The sequence below is a fragment of the Chiloscyllium plagiosum genome, chromosome 7 (assembly GCF_004010195.1).
Source record: "Chiloscyllium plagiosum isolate BGI_BamShark_2017 chromosome 7, ASM401019v2, whole genome shotgun sequence".
Taxonomy (NCBI): domain Eukaryota; kingdom Metazoa; phylum Chordata; class Chondrichthyes; order Orectolobiformes; family Hemiscylliidae; genus Chiloscyllium; species Chiloscyllium plagiosum.
In genome coordinates, this window is record NC_057716.1 from 51327276 (window position 1) to 51348285 (window position 21010).

At 39.6% G+C, this 21010-nt stretch overlaps 1 protein-coding gene across 5 annotated transcripts in view; it reads left to right on the plus strand.

Moving 5' to 3' along the window:
* The first annotated feature begins 330 nt into the window (after nt 1–330).
* LOC122551587 (glutamate decarboxylase 1) overlaps nt 331–21010 on the plus strand; it is a 62730-nt gene continuing 42050 nt past the window's right edge. The window contains exons 1-12 of one of the 5 annotated variants that reach the window (XM_043693707.1): nt 331–419; nt 1429–1596; nt 4516–4578; nt 10002–10160; nt 10674–10916; nt 14601–14691; nt 17581–17693; nt 18834–18949; nt 19052–19131; nt 19271–19325; nt 19502–19618; nt 19710–19774. In XM_043693707.1, coding sequence (XP_043549642.1) covers nt 1515–1596; nt 4516–4578; nt 10002–10160; nt 10674–10916; nt 14601–14691; nt 17581–17693; nt 18834–18949; nt 19052–19131; nt 19271–19325; nt 19502–19618; nt 19710–19774 — 1184 coding nt within the window. In that variant the 5' untranslated portion in view covers nt 331–419; nt 1429–1514. Of the gene's footprint in view, nt 420–478; nt 572–961; nt 1185–1428; nt 1597–4515; nt 4579–8116; nt 8163–9162; nt 9203–10001; nt 10161–10673; nt 10917–14600; nt 14692–17580; nt 17694–18833; nt 18950–19051; nt 19132–19270; nt 19326–19501; nt 19619–19709; nt 19775–21010 lie in introns of those variants that run through there. The other 4 variants (XM_043693708.1, XM_043693709.1, XM_043693711.1 and 1 more) reach the window with 4 other exon arrangements.

The window sequence follows — 21010 nt, forward strand, 5'->3', positions numbered from 1 at the left end:
TGCTCTCCATGATCAGAATTCAGAAACAAGGACTGAAACCCTGAAGGCACCAAGCGGTACCTGCTGAAAAGTCACGTCACTCCAGAAGAACGGTAGCGGGCGGTAGGTTTCTGCAGACAAAGCAACCTGGTCAATCTTGTCATGAGACATTTTGGAGTAGAGGAGGTGATGTGTGAGTCATTCGCGCGTCGTGTCAGAGAAACGGACGATTCACACTTTTAAAACAGCAAATCAAACGTACTTCTGAAAAAAAAAGGTCATGCTGAACGGAATTTTTGTACTCTATTTATATTCAGACGTCGTTTCCCTTGGAGTATTAAAAGCGCCCTTCATGCTGACAAAAACTTGCATGTAAGGATCTAATTTAGTTGTCGGGAGTCAGATGGTCGAGTCTGCTACCTGGGCGTCTACACAAGACGGTAAGGTCCTCGTCATCGTTCACCTGAAACATACCATTTTATTAGAGATTACCTTCTTCTGTACCAGTCATTTTGATCATGTTCACTGCCAACTTTCCCGTGCCCCTGTGCATTCATGGAATTATAGTTTTAGAAGTTTAAAATCCCAGCGGGTAAGTGAAACCGGTCTTAGAAAAAAAAATGGAAACGTCCGACAGCATTGAACTTGAATGTGAAGCACATTGTGTCCCGATGCCATCGAGTGGTCCAAACATTGTCAGTGTGAATTACATCTTAAGTAATCACTGTATGGAAGCTCGCTTGTACTAAGAATTTTGCTCTATTTCTGGATGGATTGTTGCAATTTTAATTATATATAATTGTGTTATCAAAGGGGATTTGTGCTTTGCGTCATATCAGTTCTTTTCATTTAATGATTTCCAACCCAAAGGCTCTCACTGACTAGTACACTCCTTATTTTGTAGTTTGGTCAAATCGTTTTGGACAATATAAGAATCACACTCAGTGTAACAATGCTGTCTGGTCCCGGGCACTGCGGCTGGTTAATTCATCAATATTTTTTGCATAAACTGATAAAAATTGACAATGACCATTACTCCATTGTTGACTGACAATTGTTGTAATCTATGTGGGGGAGATGGCACTGCCCTACTGAAACGCTTACCGTTCAAATGCATATTGTAGGTTGCCTAGCGGTGAAGCAAAGGCAACAGAAATTATTCCAGTCGTTGCAGTTCATGTGATCTTTGGTCTGCGTTAGAACTGGTAAACAGGTTGTTTGATATCTTTCCACCTTTACCCATTGCTGTTTGCGATTACGCGAGACATGCCGGTGCCAGCGCGATCCACCTTCCATCAGAGCACGACAGCGCCCTGAATGCTAATAAAGTGAAATGTTTGAAAACGCACGGCCGTCCTCAAAGCCCACTGTTCTCACACACGCAAGCACACAGACGCGCGGGCTTAAAGCATAACTAACAAGGCTGTCTTGTTATTCTTTTCCTTACAGAAGCCAGTGTCCTTACGTTGAAAAGACAGGATTCGAAGGAAGACGTCAGCCCCAGTTAATCGAGGACCTCGCGTCTGTCAGAACCGATGGCATCTTCTGCTCCTTCATCTTCGAGCGCGAGTCAAGACTCCAACTCAACAAATTTACGGCCGGCGGACAGAAGCACAAGTAAGCGATTGCCGCCTCATTTTTTAGACAACAAACGACGATGACTGTACAAGCTAATGGTTATTCTGCGGACAGAAAGTACTCCAAGGAAAATAATAGATGAATTAAAGTGCACGCTAACTACTGCTAAGCGGTGTTAAATCACCAGTGCCGTTACCTAGTTAAAACGTATCACAATGGGGTCCTTTAGCGTGCCAGACCTGTTAAAGTGCTGATAGTTTACTCAATTGTATTTTTTTCTTTGTTTACAACAGCTGGAAGCTGCAATTCTTTTCACACCCGTGGAAATAAGCCTACAGCTGTATGTAAAATAAGTCTTTTAAGCAATAATTTCATCGCGGTTTAGCAATTTATGAAATGCACTTCGCTCATTATCGCAACAAACACTTTTAGTGCAGAGGCTGAGTGCACATGTAATTATAGGAGAAAGCGAAGGCGCCTGATGCCGCTAATTGTAGCTCTTATGAACTCGCTAATAGCTGCGACGGTACAGAGCGAACCAAAGAGAGCTATTTAACTGGCACGGATGAGAATGGCGCTGATGGATCTAATCAGCTTACTACACTGCCTCAACAATTTTGACATCAGGTACAAAAAAAATAGTCGAAGACATAATCGACACTGACAAAGAAAAACTTATCAGAAATAAAGACGGGCATTCCGATCATTACACGTGTAATGTCTCTGCCCTCAAGGCGTTCAGACGCTTCCAGGCGCAATTATTCTTTCCATCTGCCAAGACGGACAGGCTAACCGAGAATGCGTTTTTATTTCTGACAGTCCATTTTCAAACTTTAGAATCATGAAATTGATACTGCCCCACTTTGATTACTTCAATGTCTTAATGCTTTCTTACACATACATGTATATGTTGATGTGTGTATATTACGCATATAACATATACATGCATTAAAATGATGTAGTCGTGAAATTCACACGTTCGTGCTTGTCCTTGGGAAAACGATTGTGTAGGAATAACTCCGGCACACGGTTTATGATTTAGCCCAATTTAATTCGACTTGGCAAAGCCAGATTTGAAAGGGAATGTACAATGTAAAGCATATAAATGTGTTTTACAACTCAATTAATAGGGAAGTAAGTTAATAAATGCTCATTTTGATGTAGCAAATTTAATAGTCAGTAAATATGAGCGTACACGGCGTGTATTTTTGTGCTTTCGCCTGTAATTGTGTTTCATATTTGTCCGAGCCCTACATCATTAGTTCATGGCGTGTTTGATCTCCTAGTCACTGACCTGAGGCGCATTTGTCTGTCAGTTTTTTTTTTGCGCGTAAGTGTCATAAAGAGGCTTTACCCAGACTCAAAAATCGACAAAAAGGACAGAGATTGGGTATGCAGCTGTCCTTACCTCGCTAAAAAAGAAACAATGACGGAAAATCAGCTGCACAGCTTCGACTTTTGCATTGCCCAGAATATCAAAAATAACATTTTTTCGTAACTAATCCCAGATTTGGAACATGAATCGTAATGATTAGTCAACATAGATAAAGGGATAACCTTCTCTCGAGGATATACTCACGACGTCTAAGGGTGTAACCAACTGAAATTTGTAATTAGCATTTTTCTTTGGATAATACGATCTAAATATACCTTCCACCAAATTAAATCCTTATTTTCAAAGATTCTTCCCATTCCAATCTCTAAAAAGTTGACAAGTACCTTAACATACTGTAAATTTCTCCAAGAATGATTTCTATAATATATCTACCTCACGTGCCTTGGAATTTTAACATTTCAAACATTTAAAAAATTCTCATTTTTTTGAATAGGAGGCTATTGCACAGGCTTTATGACGCTATTAGTGTTTATTCGAACCACAAACCGGGCTGTAGATCTGTCAGACCAGGCAGAGACGTCCAAATTGCTGTTTCATTCAACCGTTAAGATTAAGCAAAACATATACCCTTGTACTGCACTTTCGATATTATTAATTAACATAAACGATACGAACGTGTGCTTACTGTAGGCAAACCACATGGACGACATTTTGTGTAGGAATTGAAGTGCCTCGTGTTTATAAAGGTCGTCACTCAATATATTTCATTCTCGAGTGTATAATGGACACAATGATCCCTGTAATTCACGACGCAGAACTGATCAGAAGCCTAATTGCCGTATGAATTGGTTAGATTACGAAATAAACAGTTGCAGAAATCATTAATATGCAAAAATGAGTGCAATCCTGCTTTAATATATAAATATGGATGGATATTTGTAAAAACGATTGATGTGAAATGCTGAGACTCGTGTAAACCAGTACAATATTTACTGGTTGACTTCCAGCCAAGCAGATCCGAGCTTAGTCAAATACCATTTTTCAGCTAATTAATTTCTGGGACACTCTTCCGACCTCATTTCACGCCAGTTTGTTTTAAGCTTCCAATTTCCCAAAAGTGTGCCAACATTTATTAGGTATTCAATCTTCGGACGAACTGATTATTCTATTTGGAATTTAAAGAAGCATTCAAAAAGGAGAATAAACAGAATACCAGAGAATACTTGCACTGTATTAATACTAGAGCCACCGTCATTAATTATTCAAGTGTGTCAATCCCTGGCTGCAATAGTGCAGGAATTTCTGACTGCTTCATGTGGAGTTTGGATTTTCATCTATTAGAAAACATTATCAGGTCTCCCGCGTAATATTAATTACTGCATTTCAGGAAGATGTTGCGTTTCGGAGGACACCTCGGATACTATGCAAATACACTGTTCAAATTTCCTTTCCTTGGGTTTTAGAAGTTTTATGAGCGCGATTTATTATTTTATGTGTATAGTTATCTGAATAGAAGTGTAATGCAGTCACGGAACGTACTTAAATGGTTAGATATAGAGACTCTACAAGAGGATACACTCTGTGGGTGTGTGTTCACCGTTTTTTCATTGTTCCCGTTCCAGCTTATGACACTTGGTGTGGAGTTGCTCACGGATGTACAAGAAAACTTGGTCTGAAGATCTGCGGTATGTTCTTCCATATTTTAGATTAAAATGTACCGGTCTATAAAACGTAATTGATTAATCTAGAAATCTATCGGGACAAGCCGATACACGTGCAAAGCAACCTGATTCCGCCCAGCATGGGTCAATCCCCTAACTTGCTTCAATGGTCATCTTTAATGTTACACCAATGTCTTTATTATAAAAATAATTCATTATAAAATCAGCGGATCGCCAATGTTTCTCACTTTTTAAAAGTATATAATACAATGGCATAACTGGTGAATTCTTTAAGATGTATTATAGATAGAATACGCGATGAGGAATATCTAATGCAGCAACTAACTTGTCCTAACTTTGCTCTAGTTTTCAATATTATATACGTATCGTATAAGGAAGCCACCAACACGAAATGACATGGAGAGCTGATAATTATTTTACATGCATGTATTGGTGGGCAACGGCGTTGTTTACGGTAGATTAGAATGGAAATGCTAAAATAACTTTTTGAGCAAATGTCATTGGAAACAGAGGCAGTTCTTTACACGGCTGATTCAATGCAACAATTTATTTCGCGCTTTTCACACTCTGTGGGCGTTCCAAAAGGCATGGCAACCGATGGGGTTTTTTAGTGACTTAACTGTAAATATACTCATTTGTGGCTTATAGACAAATACCTCAAGAGTTAGTCCTGATGAAGGGCTTTTGACCGAAATGTCGATTTTCCTGCTCCTCAGATGCTGTCTGACCTGCTGTGCTTTTCCAGCTCCACTCTAACCTAGACCCTAATTTCCACTGCAGTCCTCACTTTTGTTTTCCATGAAAACATGTTTGGTGGTGCTGGTTACAGACAAAAATCCCTGCTTTTTAAAAGAATTTGGTTTGGGATCTTTTCGGATCAACTTGCACTCCTTTTAATGTCTGATCATGGGGGGGGGGGGGGGGGGGAATGAGGGAATGTAGCACTTTCTAGGTACTGCACTCAAATGTCTGCTAAGGCTATCGAGTCCCGGGTCAAATATGCTAGTTAATACTGCAACCGATTTAATAGGTTTGTCAAGAATTTAAAAGCATGATCATATACAATAGAAATTTCGGAAAAATGGGTAAAATACCTTTAACAAGACAAAGCTGAGCAGCGAGATGAATGATAACTTTGGTCATCTCACATTGATAACTTTGTGAGTCAAACGCCTTTCGTTTTAAGATTCACTTACTTTTTCTTGCTGCACCAAGTGAAATACCGAAAAAATATAGTTTTAGGTGAAATGTGGGTTGACTTCTGCCCCTGAATGATATGAACGAGATTCTCTTCATTCATTCTATTTGTTTTTTTATTATAGAGATCTGGTTCAAAGAGGAATAGGTTTATTAACTAATTAGGTCTGACGCCATAAATAATCATGTCTTCTGTCTTACATTGCAATCCAGTTGCTTTGTGGTGGACTGCGAAGACATGGATTAATGCTTTTGAATCCCCTTCCGTAAAAAAAACTCAGGTGGTTTTAAAAAGTCACTTCAGTCGCTCGTTGGCTCCTCCTACTGGATGGGACAAGTTTAAAACTTGCAACTTGAGGAAGTTTTGGAACTTAGGTATCAGCTAAAGGTTAAAAAAAAAACTCAAAATGGTGCGATTTAAAACACTGGTTATTAAAATAAAGCCTTACTGAACTTTGTAATAAGTGCTATGAATCCCGTAGAGTTCGCATTCCGACCCGGAGCAAGTGTTACTTTACGGAGTGAGCATTTAAGAATTTCTTAAATCACTGTAACTGCTAGATAATTCCAAATTACCAATTTCACGCATTCCTATTTTTTCACAGAAAACAACAGTATTTTACAACAATTATATACGAGACATATGCGACTATGCTGCTTTCGTAATCCAACTGTCTCCACTGACAAAAGACTCAGTTTTCGATCTAAACACTATTGGATTAGATACTCCTGTCAATTTGAAAACATTTCATCCGCCTCGATTTCGGAGCTTTGCTAAGTGTGACTTTGTGCTAACCAATGACGATAGTTTTACAGTGGGAAGGAGATGTTGTTTTAACCATGAACAAATCTCAACAAACCCGAAAATGAATTGTAAACACCTTGATGAATCTCGTGCAATTAATTCCTAAGCAGTAAATTTAACCATGATCTGACTATGGGGAAATCGGATTGCTTTCACTGGTAACAATTAAACTCGATCTAGATTGCGTTTCCTTATATTATTTCTTTAACAACTCAAGGTCTGGGGTATCGGCTATCTGTTGAACCCTGGGAAATTCTCCCAATTAAACGTCACAGATCTTAGCCCCCGCTCAGTTCTGAACGTTTCTTTGCTGGCATCATTCCATTATCCTGCGTGCGATGTTATTGAGCTATCTATTTGGAATTTCAATTTTCCTGACCAGGTTTTCAGATTTAACTGTTGCTGTTCCACCCCAAAATCACAGGTGTAATTCCAGGGGTACTTATCGCCCAATCTTCCATGATAACTACACATTCTTAATGGCTCCAGATTCTAGAAACACAGACAGAAGAGGGTCCTTTGGCCCATCGCGTCTGCACCGGTAAAACTGACTCTGAATCTACACTATTCCCACTCCCCAGCACTTGGCCTATTGCTTTGAATCGTATGACACTCAATTTCTCATCTAAGCACTTTGTAAAAGGTGTGAGGGTTCCCTCCCAGGCAGTACATTCCAGATCCGCCCCCACCCACACCCGCTCCGTGACTCTATTACCCTCACATCCCCTGTTGACCTGTCTTTCACCTTAGAGTTATACCCCCTCATTATGGACCCATCATCTAGGGGGAACAGCTACTTTCTACTCACCCTGTCCATGCCCCTCATATTCTGACACATCTCTATCAGGTTGCTCCTCAACCTTCTTTGCTCCAAAGAGAACAATCTGAGTTTATCCAGCTTCATAACTGAAATGTTCAATCCCAGGCAACATCCTGCTGAATCTCCTCTACATCCTCTCCAATGCAGTCATGTCCTTCTTATAATGTGGTGACCAGAAATGCACACAGTACTACAGCTGTGGCCTAACTAAAGTTTTGTACAGCTCCCACATGACCTCCCGACTCTTTTATAGTCGATGCCCCACTGATATCGGCAAGGGTCCCATGTGCATTCTTAACCGGCCTATTAACGTATCCTGCTGCCCTCAGGGATCTATGGACAATCGTCCCAAGACCCCTTTGTTCCACTGAGCCTCTTAGAGACTTGTCATTCATCATTCTTAATATTTATGGTACAATCGGCGTGAAAACATAATTAGTTCTTCGGTATCCCTTAATTGCAAAAACAAAGCGTTGACCGTTTTGGGCTGATGCATGAAATCTATTTTGTTGATCCCACAATTTCCCTTGACACTCCATTTCAGCGGCACCAAATGCACTATTACTTTATTGTGTAAAATTTGCACCCGAGAACGAAACATTTTACTCATGAGCAAAATGAATTCGGCCACTAAACGGCTTACTGATGGCACAGAATAACGGTGAAGGGGGTCTGGCTCTGGGAGTAAGGACTGTGAAAGGAACCTCACAGACTGCTCCATCTGGCGGCAGGATATGGCGTTACTTCAGCAGTTTCGAACTACAGGTAAATAACAAGTTGGATCTCCACCAGCTCCAAACTTTGCATTGCAAGTCTGGAATATACACGTGAGCAGATCACTCAGTATGTTTTGAGTGAGTTAATCCAGTCGCTGCGGAAGGGAAGTAGATTTTTGTTGTTTTGTGGCCCACATCCAATGATGCCAGTTCAGAAAATAATTTTGTATCCTCTCGGACATTAAATTGCGGAAAGGAGCTGCTGGTTTTTAATGCGCAGCCTTGGATCAGGTTCTTACAAAGGCCATGTAGACAGAGTTAAGGTTTCACAAGATGCCCCCGTTATGCTGTTAAATGGCGAAAACTCTTATAAATATTTAAATGTGAAATATTCTATTTACTGAGATAATCACTCTTCCAGATCAGTGATCACTGTTTCGGGGACGGGATGCATTAAATGTTACGAACAGAAATGAAATGTTATTGCCGAGAAGAATGAAAAAAGGTGCTTTTATTCGGTATCGTGGGTTTGCAGCCCCTCACTTCTTATCTGGCCAAGCACCGCCTTCCCCCAGGGAACAGATTAATGGAAAGCTTATTAAAAATCTATTCGTCACCTTGCTGTTTTCTGAGATAGCGCCATCAGCAAGCACGACCTCTGCAAATTACTACATAAATGCAGTCTAGCCTGGACAACCTACGAAGAGCAGCAATGGTTCGCGTAGGGTTACTTGTTAGGTTAATATTTCTCAACAAAAGGCTGGCACCTTTAAGTCAAATGATTTCTATAAAATATGGCCTTTCTTTAAAAAAACACAGAAAAATAGCCAAGGCTGGTGAACGCTGTGTGAATCGTTACATGTGGGAAACATACAGCTCACATAAACGACATTTGAAATTCTGCACGCATGTTCCAAAGGATTGACTTGCAATTACCTCGCGAACATTATTAGCCCTCACCAGCAGAGAAAAGGCGAGCATGTTTACAAAGGAAACAATTCTCCTTGCTCGTCAGCCGAACGTTTCACACGAGAAATACTTTATTCACGTTGGTGACTGGTCAAATGCCAGCGGTTCAAAGCCGAATAGGTGATCAGCTTCTGCCGGACTCGCTGAATACGAGCCCGGGGTTGAGTGAGAACAGCACTCATTCTGATTCAGCGAGGTCTGATCAAAACCGGGCCAGAGGCAAAGATGGAACCAAAAAAAAATTCCTGGCGATAGCCCGGCATTCCCACCGTTTTGACAACGGTTGAAGTTGCCCAATTTGAAATAATTTTGATACAATGTTAATCACTCTTGAAGTTCAGATTAAAGACTTTATTTGAGCAGGGCCAAGACTGTAATGATCTTTGTGGCTGGAACTAGTAATTGTAGCGAAAATTATCTCTAACTCTAATGGAACTATATCAGCTATTCAGTCGTGCAATGATCTAGATAGGAAATGAATCTCGAGATGTCGAGATTTACATTAGATATAGTTAGCACGTTTCAGTAAGCTTTCATCCATCATTACTCCCTTCATTTTGATAGATTGGAAACTTTAGCCGGAGGCTTTTTCCGACTCGTGTATTTCTTTCTTCCAGAGACTGCTTCTGGCCGTCCAATGTGTCGGGTTTACTTAGCAAGAATTTACCAGTACACTAAATAACGAATATTTGTTTTTGCATGGTTGGTTTTGTGCTGACGACATCGTGACCGCACCCTCCCACAGGCAAATACTCATAAATTCTCTGTTGGGGGTCACAGCGCATCTCTAATAAGCAAAATCTTCTCACTTGCTACACATTATCCGACTAGCATTCCTTGTAAACGACACGACAACAACACAATATGTTTGGAAGCGGAAAGAGACCATTTCTGACCGGTCTTTCTTGCAACAACATAGGTTTTTTGCAAAGGACCAACAGCATCGAGGATAAAAGCAGGAGCGTAAATTCTATGAAAGACCGTCAGTCCTCCAGGAATCTGAATACCAGCGAAAACAGCGAAAGGGACTCGATATTCAGGCGCACGGAGACGGATTTTTCCAATCTCTACGCCAGAGGTAAGTTCTGAATAATAGAGAATGACTTTGGCGAAAGCTTGCAAAAGAATCGTGTACAATGGAAACGGACTATTATTCAATCCCTGGGGCAGCATGCTTACATTGCTCAATGTATTCTATGAATCTCTAGTTATTTGACATGTTACCATATTTGTAGAAAAAGGTAAGAAAAGGATGCTGCCAAACCTGCTGAGTCAATCCAGCAGTTTCTGTGTGTTTTATTTCAGATCTTCAGCATCCGCAGTTCTTTGTTTTATTGTTCCGAAAATCTAGTTCCGTTGAGAGCTATTTCTGAAATTTGTGTTTGTTGAGTGCGTTACTCTTTAACACTGGATGGCGTCACTGCATTTTAAAATGTTTGTACTTTTAACAGTGGAATGGATTTTGTTCTTGAATGAACGGTACAGTGTGCAGCACTCCGCCGGTTTGTATGTTTCATTGAACCAATGAACATCGCAATGTTGCTTTCATGCTGTATATCGTAAACTACGTGTAACATCTGTTCGTTCTCAGACTTGTTACCAGCAAAAAATGGAGAAGAGCAGACCACCCAATTCCTTTTGGAAGTGGTCGACATTCTCCTCAATTACATCAAGAAAACTTTCGATAGGTCCACGAAAGTACTCGACTTCCATCATCCCCATCAGCTCCTGGAGGGAATAGAAGGTTTCAACCTGGAGCTTTCAGACAATCCTGAATCTCTAGAGCAGATTTTGGTGGACTGCAGGGACACACTCAAATATGGCGTTCGTACAGGTAAAGTTCACAATCTCACTTACAACATCCTTCAAGGTTAAAACCACGTTTTTGTTCACAAGTTGCCAAAAATCTCAATTTCTTTATATCAGTTTTTTTTGCCTTTTCCTGGTTGAATAGAAAATGCCCACTGTTTCTTACAAAATGTAGAATAAGAGGTTTATGGCTGTGCTGTATGGACCATTTTGAATTCCTCATGGGCCGGCGTTGCTATTGACTGGTATTTCACATATCGTGTTCTGGGTGATGGGAGTGAGGTTTATTCTATTCCAGACATAGATCTTAACATAGTTCCATCATCTGAAAATGCAACCTATACATCTACGTTGTCAAATGGATGAACATACAATGTGTGCAAATTGGGAACTGTTAGGGTGTTCTGTTTCAATTCCAGTAGCTCTTAATTTATCGCAAATCGGTGGAACAGAAAGGTTATAGCCTGGGTGTCAGTGAGATAAGTACCTTGCTGCTGAAGTTTGCCATAACTTACTGACCTACTTAGCTCCAAGGAGCAGAGTCAATCTCGTGTGTCGAGACGTGATTAATTTCTAGTTGTTGACTACGGCATGACTTTTTTTATACCACCAGATCTAAAGACAGTAGGAACAATAAAACTGGCTAGAATATAATACGATACTTTATTTCCTATCGACTGAATAGAAGTCATTTGTGAAATCAGGACTGAATAGCAGAAATCATTGTAATCCTTTCCATAAGCAGCCTTGGTCAAATTAGATACGGCCATGCACGATATTCATATCAAACATTTCACCTTCATTTTCATCTAATTTTGGGCGACGATCGTGATCAAATCGAAAGGCAATTATTTTTCTCTGAGTGTCTGCTCTAGATGTTGTCAATTCATTTAAAACATGAACTTATGGAGAACACGTTCAAATCTGGCCATTCCGCCTACTCGCAGCCAGTAGTGAGTGTTCCCTCAGCTTCTGGCTTTATTGTATTTTCGGACAGTTCTCAGTCACCGTTCTTCGGCTGGTGAATAATTGGTTATTCACAGATCCCCGTTGACATAATCCCGTACAGTTGCATCCTCCTCATTCCGGAACTCATCTCGTTGTAATTAATTTAACGCAGTCAACCGTTTGACTGATCATAACAGGGAGGTGATGCACACATGCCGTTGCCAGGATCCTGGTCTAAAAGATGCCGTAAAGAAGGTACCATCGAGCTCGGTGGGGTTCTCGATGTCTAACCAGGTCGGATAAGATCTTACGGCCAAATTTCGATTTCAGTTTTCAGCTAGTCGCTTCTGAAAGCGGCATCTAATGCAACTCTGACAGTAGCTGCCACCGGAATTGAAGTGCTACCGCTTAAAAAAAACATAAAATTCCTGTTCTGCACACAACCAGGGCCACAGTCATGATACAGGACCTATTAGTTACTACTGCGAATATAAATACATGCATAACATTGAGTAGTTACCCAGACGGAAGATGCAAACATCGGATGCCATAGTGTGTGTGATCCTCAAACTGACGGTGTGCCTCATCTTGTGGAATATTACACCCCTCCCCCCATTTCTACACACTTAAGGAGAGCAATGTCGATATTGATTTGGATTAAAATGAGGCTCCTACACAAAGTGTATTCCTGTGTCCCTGATCCTGGAAGATTTGGTGCTCTCATTCAGAGCTAGTGACAGAAAGGAATGATATTGTGTGCTGGCCCTGTTTCATGCGCCGTGCTATTGTTTCCTGACAATTCCCCATCTCCAATCCAGCATTTCCAAATTATCTGAAGAAAGGAAAACGCTGTTCTCGTCGGTCTTCACAAGACTGGCTACTAAATAGATCCCTCCCTCGGTTTATCATTTTTACGTAGAGCATAAACACAGTCAGTGCATTTCACCCCTTCTGATCAAGGGTCAGTGGACGCTGTTTTCTCTCCTCAGATGCTGCTAGACTTGCTGAGTTTTTTTTCGGCAATTTTTGATCTTGTTTCTGATTTCCAACATCCGCAGTTCTTTGTTTGCTCGGTGTGTTTCAAACTGCGAATAGTTCCCGTCACTTTCCCCCCACATACTACAAGTCCCCGTTGCACATTAGCTCCAACACATAACACTCCAACAAACGCAATCCGTCCAGTATCAACCGAACGGACCGAATTAATTCTTTATAACCATCATTTGTGCTAAACGATTATGCTACAAATGAAGCTTCATGTATATTGGCAGGAAAACCACGATTTTTACCCTCGTTTCCCCATACTTGATATTGATAAATACTGCAAGAACTGTATTTTAAAGTGAAACGTTATCATTTAATCTTGAGTTGGAGAGGGCTGACGTATTGCCAGTGCATTGAAATTTATACTTTTCAAGTTCTTAATGTGTATTTATATTTCTAAGCAAATGCGATCAGTCTCAGAGCTGAATAGTTGTTTTTACAGATTGTTTAACGAGGACTTTGTCAACATTGTGTCCCAGTCCAGGTTTCTCGGTGAAACTCGGAGCTGGCTGCCGTAGTCTGTTGATTCGTGTAATTAAAGCCCAATGAACGAAATGTGCGTTTAATGAAAAGCCATCTTCGAAAATAATTTTATGCAAAAACAGATGTTTTCATTGTACACTGAGCCATTGACCTAGAAATGCAGGAGTCCTGTCAATCAAAATAGAAAGAGCTAATGGGAAGGTTCAGAATTTGACTTTGTCCACACCTTTTCCTTTCTGCTGGAATGTGGATTCTCACTCAGCACAGCGCTGATTTGATCAGTTATTCTGTTTGAACAAACCTTTCACCAACGCACTCTTAAGTAAAGCGCAAGATTGAACGTGAATGTGACAGGCACAATGGTTTGCAGTGACCATTTCCCAGTAATCGCGAGTGGCTGAGTTTCTGACTATCCGTTCGAGTTTTCAATACTTTGTAGGCTGTCCTGGATTCGAGACTCAGCCGTCGTCTTCGCCAGGTCCCCTTGTTCGGACAAAGAAAGACCGAGCTTGATTCCAGATTCTTAAAACATTTCATTAGCATGTCGACATGCTGCTAGTGTAACGGAGTGGCTAATTGCCGGAAATACTTTTTAAATCAATTAATGTTTTATTCCTGAACGGATTTCAAAAGTATACCTTTCATTTAGCATATTGTAAAAAAAAAATCGTGACATTTAGTGAGTCATTTAGAAAACCTGTTCACTGTTAAGGGGTACAACAGAGAACAGCCACTCCAGAACCCAGATAAGGGCAATCCCAACAAAAATATCCACTGGTCTCTTAGATCAGTTAAACACAGTCGCTTCCCTTTGGCGAGGTAGCCGCTTCCGATCCTCGCCAACTCATCCCCAAGTTTCAGATTTGGGAAGTTTACAAAACGGACGCTTTTGTGCGCGAATAAAGTGAACATGTCAGCGAGACTGAAGAGAGAGCGTACATTTACCGCACCTAAAGCGCTAGATGTATATTTACCCCGAGCGACCTTTTGGAATGAATGCTTCCCGCTCGTAAATGTCTGTCCAGATGCAGAAATACCGGGTGAATTGATGTCGATTTCACTGCAGGTCATTTCTGTATAAACGCAATGTATGAGTGTTACCCCAGGTTAGCGAGAAGCAATCAGTTCCAGGCATAAACTTAGATCCAATAGAAAATGGACTGAAACATTTGAACGGATTAGACGCTGGGGTCTGCACCTTTTGATGCTTCATTGTTTTTTTCCCTTCCCGCAGGGCACCCTCGCTTCTTCAACCAACTCTCATCTGGTCTTGACATTATCGGCTTGGCTGGAGAGTGGCTCACGTCAACAGCTAACACTAACATGTAAGTTCGAGAATGCACTTCATTCCACTTTATTATTAAGGACAGCATCACAAAGGAAAATGCATCCGATTCGGACATGTCTCCGTGAGAATTTTTCACAGCTCATCAGATTTGAATGAGGTTACCCAGAGGGATTTGAAGCCACCCAGTCCTCCTCTATAGTGGCGCAGACTGCCCAAGGGCAATCTTCCTGGGCACATGATTAACTTCAACATAAAATTCTCATATCATTTAGAAATTGGAAATAACTCAGCACCAGAGTTTAGAAGTGCAATGACGAATTTGTAGCTGTTTATTTACTTCGTACACCAGAGAGCGCTCTCGGGCAGGTTGCTGGTCCAGAGTGAAACTGGCAGAAAACAAAGCATTCTACGAAAAATAGTCCTTTTAAGCCAATGCAATGACAGGGTATGTAAAATATGTACAACACGATAAGGTAAGTGCAAAGTATTGACGTTATCTGTTGTCACATATGAACACGCCTCGAATATTAACCCAAACAAACAGGATTAGACAGAATCCCAAGTCCCTCAGTACAGCGGTCATTGCATTAGTGTAACAGAATAAATCACACATATTTGTAAAACTTCAATACTTAAAGACACATTACGACATTAGGACAAGTTGGAATGAAGAGCAAACGTAATATCGATATGCCTGAAAGTTGTTTGTGCTGAGAGTTATCGAATGCATTCAGAGTATGGGGGGGGGGGGGGGTAGAACGACGCCGAGCAGCCAGGATCCACGAGTCTGGAGCATAATTGTTAAATCAGCCTCTCTGACAGTGAAGTGAGTCTGATCCTCACTGAAATGTAGTAGCATGGGAGCTCTGTGAAGGTGAGTTTTGAAATATCCACAAAGCTCCGTTCTCTCAGCATTCCATTGAATTGTTTGAAGGTTCTCATGGGGCACAGCATTTCTCCCCGGTGCTATAAAAATACAACATCTCACGGAGCCCTTCCATTTCCGGGCTGCTGGCTTTGTGTGCTGCAAGCGCTCCAATCCCAATGGCCTATTTTAAACCCTACATCCCGTGTGACATGAAAAAAAGACTATTATTCTCTTGGAACTTTATTCACCTCTACACTGACTTTATCCCCTTCACCTCTAATATTTTTCTTCATAGGTCTGATATTTCTTACGCTGATATTTGTCAATGTCATTGGTCCTTTAAATTCCATTTTACTCAAACTGACTTCTGCTGTCCATGTCCATTCAACAGGTTCTTTTTTTTTAACTTTGCTCATCTCCATTGATACCTTGTCTCCCAATGCAATTGATATTTTCTCAGTATGTATTCTCACAGAACAGAATATTTTACTGCATATTCTCCCCTACTTAAGTATTGTGGCACTGTGGCTCAGTGGTTAGCACTGCTACCTCACAGTGCCAGGGACCCCTGTTCAATTCCAGCCCCGGGTGACTGTCTGTGTGGAGTTTGCACATTCTCCCCATGTCTGTGTGAGTTTGCTCTGGTTTCATCCCACAATCCAAAGCTGTGCATGTCAGGTGAATTGGCCATGCTAAATTGCCCATAGTGTTAGGTACAATAGTCAGGGGTAAATGTTGGGGAATTGTTCTGGGTGGGTCTCTCTTGGAGAATGCTTGTAGGGCCGAAGGGCTTCTTTCCATACTAGAGGGAATGTAATCTCCACTAAGTCAGTGTCTTTAGTCCTCTTTTTGTGGTTTTTATGAGGACTGCATTTGCTGGCATGCAGGAGCATGCACAGTTATAGGAATGTTGGCATCAGCAGACATATGCTTTTTATGTACAGCCCTATACCATTTTCTCTAGAACATTTAGGCACTTACAGTCATAGAGTCATACAGCAGAGAAACGTACCTTTTGGTCCAACATATTTGTGTTGACCAGACATCCCAATCTGACCTCATTCTATTTGCCAGCATTTGGCCTATGTCCCTGTAAACCCTTCCTATCCATATGCTCTTCCAAATGCCCTTTTAAATGTTGTAATTGTACCCACCTCCAGCACTTCCTCTGGCAGCTCATTCTGCATGACTTGAATCTTGGAATTCTCAATGTTTCCAAGATTCTTTATGGCTCTTTTATGTGTATTTTTAAAAGCCTCATATAAACCTATATTTTTGACCATGCTTTTGGTCTCCTCTCATGTCTTTAATTGTTAGGAAACTGCTCATCATGCATTAGGCAACTCAGGATGTTTTATTATATTATAGTGCTACAGAAATGAAAGTGTTACTGTCTTGGCAGTATTGACTCAAATCACTGTACATTAAGGCACCTACCAATCCATTCTTTGAAAGAATTAGGCTAACGTGATCAGATTTTCTTCTCAAGGTGTACACTGTATTTTTCATTCACATCTGCAGTGGATATCTTTAAAGGCTGAGTATTTTCCTCTCTTTGGCTATTTGGTAATCATCATTTATAATTACATTTGACATTTATTGATTGCCATGGATTACAGAAACAAAACTGCCCTTGGGGGATCATCACCTAGATAATTTTATGTGACTGATTGTTTTTGGATCTTTGCAATCCAGTTCAATATTCTTAATTATCTTTGCTGGCTGCTTGTCTATATTTATTCTGTTCAGTGAATGGTCTGTGAGTTCAAATAACAGGCATTCCACATTATTTACAATGACATGTTTACAAATGATATATCATGGTGTTGAACCTTTTTTAAAATAAAATTAATTGGATTTTGCTAGATAAATGGCAGTTATACCTATATTTCATAGTTAGGAGAAAGTATTGCATTGTCATCTAAATATTTGTACCTGAGAATAATTTTGATCTATTACTTATAAATGAATGACTTGCAACCTTTCATCAAAAGCATTATGATTAAAAATGAGATGGTAACTCAGAAGTGTAGTCACACATGATACTTTATCTCACAGGTTTACATATGAAATAGCACCAGTTTTTGTCCTAATGGAACAAATCACACTGAAGAAAATGCGAGAGATAATTGGTTGGCCCAACGGGGATGGTGATGGAATCTTTTCACCTGGTAGGTAGTATTATCCATTTAGTTCAGTAGGATTTTCAATCTATAACCATGTAACCACACAAAATTGGTTCTTCTGTCAAGCCAGTGAAAGCAAACATGCAATTTCAGGTTCAGCAAAAAAATCCAACTTGAAAATTATTTTTCAGTTTTCGTATCCTTACTTGTATGATGCTGTTATGCATCAGCAAAATGACAATTCAATATAAATATTTAATTAAGAAATGCACGTGAATATAAACAGGAACTCTAAATTTAATAGCCTAGGCAACATGTTGTAAATTAAAGCTTTGGATATCACTCTCTTCCATTGAAATAGATTTTTTTGCAATTTTTAAAACTCTCTCCTATAGAGATCCAATAAAAATTATCTGGATTTTTAATATTGAATGACAGAAGCTCAATATCATGAAAACTTTGTTCTTTTATGCCACTAATATTATTTTGTTTTTCTGATGTCATTACTAGGATGTGTTCAGCATCAACACAAATATGTTGTTTCACATTGATTTCCTGAGACTGTAGGATACCCTCAGAAATAATAGCTAAATAAGTGTCAGAAAATGTATCTTCTCTGTTGTGAGACAGTTTGAAAACCTTATTTGCTCTTAGACTTGCCTACTTTCCATTTTAAAGTTAATCATGCTATTATTCCATTGTGAATGTAGGACAGTGCTGTGTGCAGGTAGCACTAATTGCTCTATTGAAAAGAATGCTTTTCAACAGGGGTACATTTCAAACTAATCCACAACTATAACCATTAAATTCTGAAAATCCATTCAGATGAAAAGTAAATATTTAAAAATTAAAAATGAAATCTAGAAAATCTAGCTTCACAAAAAAATTTGATTCCTGTGTCCCATTTGTATTTGATTTTGCATTTCAACTAATTGCATTTCAACTAACTTCAGGCTTTTGTCCTGGCCTAAGAGAGATTATGGCTATAAACACAGAAATCAGTTGTCAACAATAACTGTACCTTTCCATATGAAGGAAAATAGACAGGATTTTTAGCAGGTACTGTAACAGAAATCATTGAGCTGCTAGTATATATTGAATTTATGGTTTCAAGCAGCAACTTTTGGAACATTTTTGAAAAGGTAAACTTGTAAAAGTACTCCTGCTAAATTTATTTCTTTTTAGGAGGGGCTATATCAAATATGTATAGCATAATGGCAGCTCGTTACAAGTATTTCCCAGATGTTAAAGCCAAAGGGATGATAGCAGCTCCTAAACTGATTCTGTTCACATCAGAAAATGTAAGTTGTGTGATTCTTCAGATTTATTATTGATTATTTATTTCTTCAAGTTTACACGTATTTTCTAATATTAGTAATTTTGAACATATATGTTTTTTACAGAGTCATTATTCAATAAAGAAGGCTGGGGCTGCCCTTGGTTTTGGAACAGACAATGTGATTTTATTAAAATGCGATGAAAGGTAAAATTCAGTATAAAGCCGCAGAGTTCATTTCAAATGTACACATGTTAATGATCTGAAAATTATGATGCTATTATCTGCTGATTTTCCAACCATGAAAATTATAAATTTTATACTTTTTTTTCTATAATGATTACAGAGGAAAAATAATGCCATCAGATCTGGAAGCAAAAATTATTGAAGTTAAGCAAAAGGTATGTGTCCATGTTTAATTCCAATGATCTAGGTGACTGTAACTTACATTAGAAGAGATTGTGTTTTGTTATTGTTAACGCAATTTCTAATGCCCAATTATTTATTATAGAAACCCTTGGTCTGGATTTAAAATGTTGTTCACTGGCATATCAAAAAAACTTCCATGTCTTTACAGGGTTATATTCCAATTTATGTTAATGCAACTGCAGGAAATACAGTATATGGTGCATTTGACCCCATTGAAGAAATTGCCGATATATGTGCTAAGTATAATCTCTGGCTCCATGTTGATGTAAGTTATATTTTTCCATTTTAACTCTATCATTCATCTATCATATTAATGGAAAAACTGTACCAGTAATCATGTTTTCACTTATTTGCAGGCTGCATGGGGAGGTGGACTTCTGATGTCCAGAAAGCATCGCCATAAACTGAATGGTGTTGAACGGTAAATGCTGCACTCTTTAAGAATATGTATTGGTTGACTATTGTAATACTTATGGCATCCATCTATAGTTGAACATATTCCTGGAGCGTTCACCTTGATTTCCTACCTCCAACTGCCCCATCTAGTAAAACAGCCTCTTAGCTCAACTCCAGTACTTTCATCACCAATAAATACCAGTAAATGTTTACAGAAAATGAAAAGTTCACAATTTTCTTTACTAGCCCTATTATTTTTGGACTGCATATTTACAACAATATGCAGGAGAGTAATCATTAAATCTTTAAAACCCTAGAATAATCATGGGGAGTTAACAACCCTTGTGGAAAAAGTAAAAATAAAAATGTTTCATTTTTTTTGAAAATGGCTCTCTGCTTTCTGCCCATGTGAGAATTCTTTCAAATTTCCTTTTCTTTGTTCTCTGTTCTTTTCTGTGTTTCTCTTTATGTTTGTCATTTCTGTATCCACTTCACATAAAACAAAGAAACCAACTAATCAACTAACTAAACATAAACATCACATTTACACTTATGTGAGGAATAAGAGAATGGTCAAAGAAAGAGTAGGCCCGATCAGGGATAGCATAGGGAATTTGTGTGTGGAGTCTGAGGAGGTAGGGGAAGCCCTAAATGAGTTTTTTGCTTCTGTCTTTACGAAAGAAATGAACTTTGTAGTGAATGAAACCTTTGAAGAGCAGGTGTGCATGCTGGAATGGATAGAGATAGAGGAAGCTGATCTGCTGAAAATTTTGTCAAACATTAAGGTTGACAAGTTGCCAGGCCCGAACCAGATTTGTCCTCGGCTGCTTTGGGAAACGAGAAATGCAATTGCTTCGCCACTTGCGAAGATCTTTGCATCCTCGCTCTCCACTGGAGTCGTACCTGAGGACTGGAGAAAGACAAATGTAATTCCTCTCTTCAAGAAAGGAAATAGGGAAATCCCCGGCAATTACAGACCAGTAAGTCTCACGTCTGTCATCTGCAAGGTGTTAGAAAGGATTCTGAGGGATAGGAATTATGACCAACTGGAAGAGCAACTGGACTGCTTGATTAAATGCAGTCAACACGGCTTTATGAGGGGCAGGTCATGCCTCACAAACCTTATCGAGTTCTTTGAGGATGTGACTAGAAAAGTTGATGAGGGTCGAGCTGTGGATGTGGTGTATATGGACTTCAGCAAGGCATTTGATAAGATTCCCCATGGTAGGCTCATTCAGAAGGACAGGAGGAATGGGATACA